Source organism: Alligator sinensis, unplaced genomic scaffold (assembly GCF_000455745.1).
Source record: "Alligator sinensis unplaced genomic scaffold, ASM45574v1 scaffold471_2, whole genome shotgun sequence".
NCBI lineage: Eukaryota > Metazoa > Chordata > Crocodylia > Alligatoridae > Alligator > Alligator sinensis.
In genome coordinates this window covers 758291-770109 of record NW_005842143.1, presented here as the reverse complement: position 1 = coordinate 770109, position 11819 = coordinate 758291, and the positions used below count along the sequence as shown (strand labels likewise).

Here is an 11819-nt window from a genome sequence, read left to right as displayed (position 1 = left end):
TGGGACTTTGCTGTCTGCGTTTGCTGTCTGCGTCTCCCAGCAGATGTCTGGGTAGTTTAGGTCCCCCATGACTACCGCCTCCTTAGTTTTTATGTTCTCCAAGAGCTGCCTCAGGAGCCCCAAATCTAGCTCTTCCCCTTGGTGTGGGGGTCTGTAGCAGATCCTTGTCTCTGCCTCACTTCCCATGGGGATCTTCACTCCGCTGATCCCAGGATCTCATCTGAGCTACCGGGTTACAGTTCCATCATGCAGATGAACAAGATTGGGGAAAATGGGCAGCCCTGCCAGGCGCCTGACTCCAGTGCGATCAGGGCAGTCAGAAACCTATTCACCAGCACCCTGCTGCTCACTTCAGTTTACAGCATCTTTATCCAAGCGATGAAGGTCAGGGGGACCACCATTTTCTTCAGCATCTTTAACAGGAACCTGTGAGACACTTGGTTGTAAGCTTTCTCCAGGTCAAGGTTCAACATGGCTGTGTTCAGCCCTCTCTCCCATTGGTACTACAGTGTGTCCTGCAGCTGTAGCAAGGCTTTGTGGATCAGTTACCCTGGCACTGTGCATGACTTCTTCATGGATCATGGCACTTGTAACAGACTTGAAGCACGCAACGAAGACTATGGCCATCAGTTTATGGTCAAAGTTCAGGAATGTCATGGGTTCCCAGTTCTTCAAATTCTCCCTCACCGCCTTCTTATGAAGAAGGGTTATGAGGCCTTGATCCATCCCTGCCTTCAGGTAGCCCTCCTGCAGCCATTCCCTATACACCTCCAGCAGGTCTGGACCCACCTGGTCCTAGGGGGTGATGTAGAACTCCTTGAGCAAGCTATCTGTCCCAGGAGTCATAATTTTTTAAGCTGTGGGGAGTCTTGGTGGTCTCCTCCAGAGTCCACTCCTCCACCAGCTTCTGGCCCTTATCTTGCCCTGCCCCCCACAAGGATGTGGGTGATCTCCTGCAGGTAGTCCTGCATGGCCTCTGGGTCCTGAACTGTTTGGGGTCCTGTAATGTTTGCCAGACATTTAAGGTTGGTGTAGAAACAGGAATCATTGGAAATGGGAAAGAAAGGCACAGCTCAGTTGTGGGAGCGAAGAGGAAGTAAAAATGTATGCAGTGTAGTGGCTCACCATGACTTGAAAAAGAGTTGGTGGTGTGGGGGACTGCACTTAATGGCACACACCATTAAGTCTTATTCAAATGGGTTGCACTAACCTATCCTTGTGGCAGGTTTCCATCAGAATGTTTGTCCCATGTGGGCTATGTGTTTTATAGCAGAGGTTCCCAAACCTTTTCTTTTTACAGACTCCACTTCCAGATTTACCAGCTGTCTGCGTATCTCTTCCAGCATATGTTTTATATTTTAACTCCTTAAATGCCAATCATTATAATGAAAATTAAATCTGCCATTACACAATTTCTCCTGTGTACCCCCTAGAGATGTCTTACATACCCCCAGGGGTACATGTATCACAGTTTGGGAGCCCCTGTTTTATAGTCATGCTCAGTGTTGACTGTATTTAATCAGCTTTATAGTTAATTTTCATGACTGAGCACATGCTGCTTTTGGCAGCAGGTTAATGATAGACAGTGTATTTAGTGAGATTTCCCTGTATGCAAATGTAAGACAAGGGGCTTTTTTTCCCCTTGCCAGCTGGGGAAAAAAACCCCCTCATCTTGTATTTGATTAAATGCTGTATGTTTCTAACCATGTACCATAAGTAAGGCCAAGAACATATACATGTTGTGATATTGTTGACTTTTGAAACATATGCAGTGGGGACCACCGGTGTGGTCATAAAATATTTAATTCCTGTACAGTATGCCTGCAAAGTGCAAAGAGATGGGACAATGGCAGCTCCTCAGAGCAAGCCTGTGAACCTGAAGTCCTCTTCATTGGAATGACCTCCTTTCCATGACTCAGTATATGACTGTTTTATTTCACTCTCTCTTTCAGGTGCCCTGGTTGCTTTCTTAAGGGAAGTCGCATCTGAAGCCCCTCACATTCCATTTTATTACTATCACATTCCTCCTTTAACAGGTGTAAAGAGTAAGTACCACTTGTCCACATCAGGGTGCTCTCACCTTCAGAAGCATCTGTCAGGCTCAAACCTCTTTCCACTGTCTGCTACTTGACCACTAAGAACAAGATGAGATTAGCCACCAAGCCAGCTTCCTAGACCAGGCTTTACCAGTTAGTCAAGGAGATTTTGACAGCTTAAAGAATTATACCCTTATTTGGCTTTGTGTAAAATTAATACTCCTCACCACCATAGGAATAACCAGTCTGCATTTGCCAGTTGCTCTGAAATGCCCCTTAGCACAGATGATCAGTAAGGTCTAAGATATAACAAAAGGATGTATTACATAAACAAGAGAAATCTTAAAAGCAGGAATATTGAGACAGACAGAAACATAAGAACAAAAATTTGTAAGAATTAGATATGATCTTACCGTGCACCTTACCCTAAAATGCAGCTTCTGCCTTGGACTCCATCAGTTTTCTGCATGTAACTTGTTAGCTTGCACTATCCAGCCTCCATCAGTAGGGGCCTTAGTTATCCAAAGCCCACAAATCCTTAGACAACCATTTTCCATTCCAGGTATGTGTTAAGTACCTTCACCTTATCCATTCATCTACAATCACATAATCATAGAAAATTAGGGGTGGAAGGGACCTCAGGAGGTCATCTAGTCTAACCCCCTGCTTAAAGTAGGACCAAACCCAACTATATTGTCCCGGCCAAAGCTTTGTCTAGCCAGATCTTAAAAACTTCCAAAGATGGAGATTCCACAACCTCTCTGGGTAGCCTGTTCCAGTGCTTTACCACTCTCCTGGTGAGGGTTTCTCCTAATAATCTGAATACGTTCTTCTATTCAGTTCTCAGGGAACATGTGTATATTATTATGTGGGTAATTCCCACCTCCCTATGATATGCATCTGTTTATCGTGTGATGCGTCATTCCCAATGAACCCACAGTGGCTAATACTGCTACTGCTTGCTGCACTGCCAGAAGTGGATAGGGATTTGACCCATGGAGCCAAATTATTTTGATACCTCTGTTATAAATAATGTATGAGCCAGGAACTGAAAAATGGAGGGAGAAAGCCACTAGTAGTAAAATGATATGAGCTGTTAAGTTTGGGGGGTGGCGTTTGATCACTGTAGTCCTGGCTATTGTCAAGAAGTAAGATCTAGGGGAGCAGGTATCAGTGAAAAGGGTGTGTGAACAATATCATGGTACTGATGTAATCATCCTCAACTACATTTGTTTATCTGTTCATTTATTTTAGAGATATTTTTACTATTTGTTTTAGAGCAGTTTAACTAACCAAGCTCTTAAATGTGGACCACAAAGCAGAAGGTTGTACAGGAGCAAGTCTGTCTCTGCCCAAGTGAACTCTGGGGGAAGGTGATGCTTTTGGGGAGGAGAGCAGGGACATCTCGTGATACTGAGGTATGATGCTTCATGTGAGATTGGTGTTCTGTGCAGTTTGTATTGAGGACCTGTTGGATGGAATAAAAAAGCAGATCCCCACCTTCCAAGGCGTGAAATACAGTGACACAGACCTCTTGGACTTTGCACAGTGTATGGACAAGTATAACAAGGAGCAATTTCTGTTACTCTACGGGGTAGATGAGGTAAGGGCCTCCCCTTCTAGCAATACTCTAAAAGCATATGGCTGATGCTAGGATGTGTTTCATAGTTTCATAGTTGGTAGGGTCGGAAGGGACCCGAGCAGATCATCAAGTCCGACCCCCTGCCATGGCAGGAAAAAGTAGTGGGGTCAAACACCCCAGCAAGGTGTTTGTCTAACCTCCTCTTAAAGACCCCCAGGGTAGGAGCCAGCACCACTTCTCTTGGAATTTGGTTCCAGATCCTAGCTGCCCTGACTGTGAAGTAGCGCCTCCTGATGTCTAGTCTGAGTCTACCCTCTGCCAGCTTGTGACCGTTATTTCTAGTCACTCCTGGTAGTGCTTGGGGGAACAGGTACTCTCCCCCAGTGCCTGCTGGTCCCCTCTGACTAGTTTGTAGCAGGCCACTAGATCCCCCCTCAGCCTTCTCTTGTGGCTCCAGTCTGGACAATTGCCACCCAAAGTGGAATTTAATCCCAAACGTTGTAATGCCTTGTACTTTTACTGTTTCTACTTTCTTTTTGTCTGTATTATATGAAGTTAAACTACTTTGTCTTTCACCAACTAGCAACTGTTAAGTGCTCTGGCAGTGGGAGCAACTGGAGCAGTTGGAAGGTCAGTTCATTTGTACTTCTCCTTATGTTTTGTTGCTATATATTCCTGTTATCTCTAGTGGGGATCCCAGTTGCTCCAGTGTCCAAGCATTCAACATCTTTAATGTATTTTTGCATCCTTATAATGCCCTTGTGAGGGGGGAGGGGGTGCTATTGTACCCCACTTCACAGATGGAAATGAGATCCAAATATAGGTTTGTCTACAGCAGGGATGTCAAGCTCCCTTGGCCCTTCCCCAGGTCAGAACGATTACATTCTGAAAATAAAATGTTATGCTACAAAACCTGGGTGCAACTTACTTTGATCACAATGGCCCATCTAAGCACCGCTTACTGATTCCTCTTTGTTTTTTGGCAGCACGTACAACTACTTGGGCCAAGCAAACAATATGATGTTCCAGGCTTATGCAAATCAGGACTTTGCCTTAGCTAGGAAGTATCAGGTATGGCATCTCTACCTATCTGTAACAGGAGTGGCCTTTCTTTCCACCCTTAAACTCCTTTTATTGAGGCTTAATTCTTTTACTCTGGGTTTTCCCTATGTCCTATATATCTTGTACTGTACCAGTTTCTCTCACCATCAGCAACAACCAGTCTGTCTGGCACCCAGGTAATCCATTTGTTTATGTTTTAATTACACACCCTAAGCATTTACCCATTATCTGTTTTAACTAGTCACAGCTTGCTTTTCTTCCCTTTGGGTAACCTGCTCTGCAACCATCAAAACCTTGTGTGCAGCAGACACTGTTTTTCTTTTCTTCCTCTGTGGTTCAGACTGGGCAAGAATGTTTGGATTAGTCCCAATCGCATGCATGCACATGATTGCTTTGGTTTTGGCCCTTTTCACATTCCAATGTATGCTCCTCTCACCCAGCCTTCTCCCTCTGCCCTTCCAGTGCATGTGCATTCACAGCCCCTTCTGACTAGTCTGGGCTACCTGACTACACCACCTGGTTCTCCTGCCCAATTCAGACTGAGTTCTGTGTCTGAAAGACAGCTATAGTACTCTTTAGTAATGTAATACCCTGCTTCAGCAGACCTGTTGTGACCACCCAGCATGGTAGGTTTGAGGAGCAGCCTATGAGTTGGGACTCAGGTCCTTCCTGGCTTGCCAGGAGAGAGACATCTAGCCAACTACTGGCTGAAATTATCTACAATTTCTTTGAAGGAAGCAAAGTCCAAGAAACTCTCATTGACACTAATGAGATTTTTGCTCAGGAAATAGTTTCACCTGTCTCTGCTGAAGCTCCTAATCTAGGGCAAGGTTATTGAGAAGGTTATGATGGTCTTTGTTGTAATGTTGGTTTTCCTAGACAACAGTCTGTCTGGTTTCAGGCCTGTACATGGAATGACACTGATTGCCTGGGTCATTCTTCTTCTGTTATAGGAGAATCAACAAGTATCCATGCTGATTAGTTTAGAAATGTCAGTGTTCATTAACGCTGTTCCCAGGCAGCTATTGCTATTCTGCCTGAAATCATACTAGGAGTGGATGGAGCCATTTTTGAGTAACTTGCTGGTTAACAGTAGGCAATAGCTTTCTGCATCAAGGGTGCTCTGTGCAGCATTCCTTGGGTCAAGGTGCCTTTGCCCTTCTTACACTGAGGGCAATTGGAGGGTAAGAAGGCTATGTGAGAAGTGGTGTAGTCAATATGCAAATGATGTGCCATTTCCATATCTTAGTCTGGAGCATACAAATTAACCCCTCATCTCCTTGTGGTTTGTTTTTTTTTAAAGGATGGGCAGGGATGGGCAAAATACAGCATGCAGACCAGATCTGGCCTGCTGTTGGATGCCTGCCAGGTGATTGGAACTGGCCCCTGGGTGCCCCTGTGGCACTCTGCATGGGGCCGAGCCTGGCCTGCTCCTACCTGGGACAGCTCACAGTATACTCCCACCCACACACCCCAGCCCCAGCTAGTATGTACAGCTTCCTGGCAGGGCTGCTCTGGGTAGGGCCGCAGCCACCTGGGTACTGCTTGGCTCCCCATGTGGTTCCTGCTACTTGGCCACCTGGTGCAATGAGAAGCCACCTGTAGGCAGCCAAGTGGGTGGAAGGTAGCCAGGAGCTGGAGCTACACATGCTGGGGCAGGAGTTGCCTGGCTACAGCTCCCCTCTCCACCACCACAGCGGTCTGTCTGTGTTGTCGTCGTGTCGTTCTCTTCTCCCCCCCCCTCGTGCCGCAGCAATGGTAGGAAGAGGAAGAGCTGCTGGAGGCAGGGGGAGCTGAGCAGTACCCAGGTAGCTGCAGCTGCACTAGGAGCAGCCCCGCTGGGAAGTCATGCATGCTGGCTGGATCTAGAGCTAGTGGGTGGGTGTGAGTGCAGGCACAGGCTGCCCCAAGCAGGAGTGGGTGGGGCTTGGCCACACACAAATCAGGACAAAAATTATTTTTTTAAATAATATTAGAGTATGTTATAGTAGATGTTTGATTTATAGTATGCAATTTGTTTTTTGTCTATAATTTGTTAAAATATCTTTTGAAAGATTTTGTGTGTGGCCCTCAACAGCTCACCAAAACTCATTAAGTGGCCCTCCAGTCAAAATGATTGCTCACCCCTGGACTAGTGGCTAGAGCAGTTAGTTGTTTAGCAAGGATCCTCTGGAATGGGAGGCCTCAGTTGTAGGCCTTCAGAGCATGGTGCAAGACAGCAGCCTTCTCAGACTATTGGGTGAAGGGAGCAGGTTGAATGAGAGTGATAGCCTGAGTGAGCCCAGTCCTTTTTGGGTCTTTTTATACTTTTGGAAGGGGGCAGGGGGGGACTTTTGCTTAGTTATATATATTTATATTATTGTTGTACAAGTATATAACACAGTTTGAATAGCTGCGTCTTGTATACATAAAGAAGTGAATAACAGTACTCTTGTCTTTGTCTCTTCTAGTTCTGTATTGGGGAATTCCTAAGCTTTGTATTCAAACTAGGTAGGTGCTGCAGTAGATTCATCCTTCCCTCATAACACAAGGACAGCAAGCTTCTGAATGTCACTGGTGCTCCCGGGTTTCTACACCAGGAATTCCTTCCTGAAAGATATACAGAGTGTAGATGTCATGTCTGCCACTTCTCGAGCTATCAGCAGCTTTAAAAATGTGCTCTAGGTTGCTTGCTTCTTATCCTGACTCTTCCTATGCATTTTTTCATCCCAAGCTCCCTTCCAATTCCATTATTTTGGGGTGTTCTCAATTCTAGACAGAATAAAATTAGCCTGACAAATAAACCCAAGGGAACTGATGCTCTTTTCCCCTTCCCTACTGTAATTTAGGAGTAACTGTATCCACCTCAGAGTTACACCTGTGCAGAAGTAAATGAGAGAGAAAAGTCAGGCCCAAGAGTTTTAATGCACTTTTATGGGCAGAAAAATTACTCTAAAAATAATACTTCTTATAGCTCAGGCATGCTCCCTATATGTTTTCAAAGCTATATTTATTTACTCCACTGCCAGGTTTTTTTATGCTGCTAGCACTGCAGAGCCAGGATAGCTTTGGAAGAGTGGATTCTTTCTGATTGGTACATGAATAAGTTGTCAAATAAAATGTTTCAGAACCTGTACGTAAACCTAGCTAATTGGGGTGTGCGAAATGGGCCCTATTCGATTCAGATTCGGCCCGAAATCAGGGACAGTGATTCGATTCATTGATTTGTATCACTGTCCCTGATTCAATTCGTCTGAATCCAAATCTGAAGATTTGATGCTGATTCAGAGAATCAGCGATTCAGACCTAGACACAGCTTTAAAAGTTTTTTTAACATACCTTGTAGCAGCACAGCTCATGATCACTGCGATGGTGGGGCAGATGGAGCGTCCCACAGGAGTGCAGGGGGGCCCTCCACATGCTTGGCAGCAAACCCAGAAGTGGACTGGAAGTACTTCTGGTCCACTTCCGGGTCTGCTGGGAGTGTGCGAGGGGGCCCCCCCGCACTCCCCCAGCTCAGCGATTGGCTGCAGGGGGACCCCGGGTGTCCCCCCAGACCCAGGAGACACCAGTCACCAGCTGGGGGAGCATGGGGGGGCCCACCACGCACTCTCCGGCGAACCCAGAAGTGGACCGGAAGTGCTTCTGGTCCACTTCCGGGTCTGCTGCCAAGTGCAGTGGGGAGCCCCCCACACTTCTGTGGGACATTCCATGCGCCCCAGCATTGCAGCATTCGCAAGCAGCCTGCTACCTAGAGGTATGTAAAAAAAAACATTTTAAGCTGTGTCTATGTCCAAATCTCTCTGAATCGATTCGGGGGGTTCTGATTCAATTCAGAGAGATTAAAGGGCCCTCTGATTCAATTTGGATTCAGAGATTCAGCCACTGAATCGGGCCGAATCTCCACTGAATTGAATCAGGAACCAAAGCTTCGTCCAGCCCTACTAGCCAGGTCTTTTGTGGGTTCCTGGCTTGGGTTTGCAAAGTTGAGAGTTAGAGGAAATGTTTGTGTATTAAATACCTAAATAACTCTAAGCTGATTCAGAAGACAGAGTAACTGGAAACCCCTGCAAAGCCATTTTTCCAGAGTTACTTTTGGAAATGTAAGCATATGTAGTAAATATTGTGTAGGATACCTTTTGGAGGAGAGTATGCCTAAATAAGGGTGGTTTCTGCTGTTACCTGATTGCACCATTCTCCCTGCTGAAAAGTGTTTAAACCCAGAGCTTAGTCAGCTTTTTCATAAAAGCTGAAAAGTTTGTTCCATTAATATTTTAGAGCCCCCATTTAGTAGTGTATGTTGAAGTGGGATGATATTTAGGTAACCTGCTCTCCTTTTTCCTGCCTAGGTTTCGGTGTTGCACAAACTAAAGCGATCATGACTTCCTTGTCTGGCATTCCAATGGGTCCCCCACGACTTCCACTCATGAGTGCCTCTGAAGAGTTTATCACCAAAGCAAAAGCCAAGCTGGACAGCCTACCATTCCTCACCACTTACCCGGCCAAGTGATTTGACATTAATGTGGATCTGGAGGTTTGGGGCCTTCCTCCACTGTTGTGATCCACCTGAATGTCCCCGCTGGAACACACCGACTTTTTTCAGGGAATTTGACTTCCTGCCAGGGGTGGCCTTTGGTGGTCTACAACTAACTTTCTTTCTCTTAGCTTTATGTGGAGGGGAAACTCTATAGTAGTTGCCTTTGCACCACAGGGCAGAGGCTTGGTATCTTCCAAAGAAGACAGCTTCTCAGAGTTGGAAGAATCTGGCTTTTCCTAAACAGAGGAGAAACATTCCTTGCTGGAACTCCTGAGTTTCTCTGGACTGGGAAGAGGACTATCTCCATATCGCCATCTACCAGAATTCCCTCCAGCTAGGTCTGTCTTTGCTTTTCCTGTGTTTATCCTTTCATTAGCATCTTCCGTACCACATCCTCTTTTCAATGTAATGCTATTCTGCTGCCTAGCTTGGAATTTTAATGCACTCATTTTTTATATAAACCTAAAAAACCCATGACTGCGCACTGGTAAGGAAACCAGGGAGTATTTTTGAGAGCTTCATTTCTCTTTTTGTAGTTTTCCTTCCCCTTAGTTTTTACAGTCTTTCATCTAACAAAATATTCAAAGATTTATTTTTGTGACAGGAAGCACTTTCAGCCCTCTGATGCAGGGGTTGGCAACCTACAGCCTGTGGACTGGATCCAGTTTATGGAACCTTTGGATCCAGCCTGTGGATGTGGGACTTCAGCAGCATTTGGTGGTGGGGAGCTTTGACTGTGGACAATCTCCCTATGTCACTGTGGAGATGAGCACTGATTGCAGGGTGCTCCACCTGTGCTGCTGTGGAGACAAGTGGCAGTGGCAGCAGGGTCCTAGCACCTACCCATCTGATTTTGACTCAGGGTGGTTATTCTAGCCTGCAGCTGGAAGAGGTTGCCTACTAGGGCTGTGTGAAGCTTCAGTAACTGATTTGATTCGGCCCGATTTGGCAGCCGAATCTCCAAATCTGAATTGAATCGGGAGGCCCATCAAAAGGTCCAAATTGTATTGGAGAGATTTGGAGATTCGGAAGGCTTGCAGTTTTTGTGATACGAGTTTTGCTTTCAACAGTTTTCAGGTGCACTTTCACAGATACCCTTGCACCTATCTCCTTGAAACTTGGCAGGCTTCGTGCCCTAAGAGCCGCTAGCATCCCTGCTGTTTTCATCCAAATATGCAAAATAATTACAAAGTTATAGGTATTTTAGTGATTTCCCATTATAGTCTAACAGAGCAAGGAATAGCCCAATTCCTTTGTTGCTACGGAGTTGCGAGTACAGGGGGAAGTTGGGTCAGGGACAGGGGAAGAATAATTACTTAATAGGCACAGTTGGGAGAGGGATCACATCAGAGAGGTATTTCACCTGATTAAGGGCCAGCAACTACTAAAGACCACAGCCAGAGGGCTATTCTTTTCCCCCTGGGGCAGAGCATAAGAAGAATCTGTGGGGAAAGCCAGGAGCAGCAAACCCAGTGCTGGAGCAGATTGCTGATTAGACTGGCTGACCGGGTGAAGGTAACCACAGCAGCCAGCAAAACGAAGAGGTGAGAGAGGGGAGACGTTTACCAGGTTGATCCTCAGGTGGAGAGACGGTCCCATGGAGGAAGAATCCACTGATACCTGCACCTCCCTGGAGTGGGGGGCGCACAAATTGGGGAGATTGCCCCAGGCCCCGCACTTTGGAGGGCCCTGCAGACAGTGCCTGCTGCAGTTGCTGTGCACTGCCAGCTCTGCCATGGCAGCTGCACACCACCATCCCCCTGCTTCAGCTGCTGGCCACCCCCCACTCCCCCCCCCAACCCCCTAAGGAAGACTGCAGGCTGTGATAATGGCTGGGATTACCCAGATCCTGCTGGGAATTCACTAATAAACCGATTAGTGCTGCTTCTGGGGTGAATTACTATGCCCTCTTTTGCTGGGGAATTAACTTCTTATTTTCACTAACTTCACTAACTATAACTTCACTAATAAACTGATTATGCTGCTTCTGGGGTGAATTACTATGCCCTCTTTTGCTGGGGAATTAACTTCTTATTTTCCCATTTACATCAAGGCATGGCAGGTGAGTTGCAGGGAGGGAGATTTTTAGTCAACCCCACCTGGCCACATAGTCTATGGCCGAATCTCTGAATCAGCATCGAATCTCTGAATCCAAATCACTGTCCCTCCGAATCAGCTGAATCTGAATTCAAAGCGAATACTTGCTGCTTTGCACATGCCTATTGCCTACCCCTGCTCTAATGATTGAATATGCTGCCCTCTTCCTTTCTTCCAGTACATACTAGCCAAAGCAGCCATGGAGTTGCAGCAGGGATTGACCCAGTGGTTTCTATAAAGCAGTAGAGAGCACTACCACTAAGTTTTTTTTTTTGAGAATGTCACATATTTTAAGGTTAAGGAGTTCCATTATACATACTGGACCTAATTCTCCACTGTCTTTTACCTTGCATAGTTATGTATACTATGATAAAGCACTATGGTAAAGTTTAATGTAAAGTGCTATCCATCTCTGTGTACAAGAATTCTGGCAGCATTTTTCACATTTCCTTGACTTGGTCTTCTTTGGGTGCAAGTCTTGCTTTCTAATTGCGGAACACAAACTTAGAAGCCAAGGTAGAGTTAG

At 46.0% G+C, this 11819-nt stretch overlaps 1 protein-coding gene across 3 annotated transcripts in view; it reads left to right on the top strand.

The window, feature by feature from the left end:
* The window catches only part of NPL (N-acetylneuraminate pyruvate lyase), a 28183-nt gene extending 17187 nt beyond the window's left edge, over positions 1-10996 (top strand). For 2 of the 3 annotated variants that reach the window (XM_006025381.3, XM_014520726.2), the window contains 6 exons: positions 1953-2045; positions 3491-3639; positions 4202-4248; positions 4605-4689; positions 7131-7170; positions 9009-10996. In XM_006025381.3, the coding sequence (XP_006025443.2) occupies positions 1953-2045; positions 3491-3639; positions 4202-4248; positions 4605-4689; positions 7131-7170; positions 9009-9169 (575 nt within the window). In that variant the 3' untranslated portion in view covers positions 9170-10996. The remainder of the gene's footprint in view (positions 1-1952; positions 2046-3490; positions 3640-4201; positions 4249-4604; positions 4690-7130; positions 7171-9008) is intronic. The other variant, XM_025206161.1, reaches the window with a different exon arrangement.
* The last annotated feature ends 823 nt before the right edge of the window (positions 10997-11819 follow it).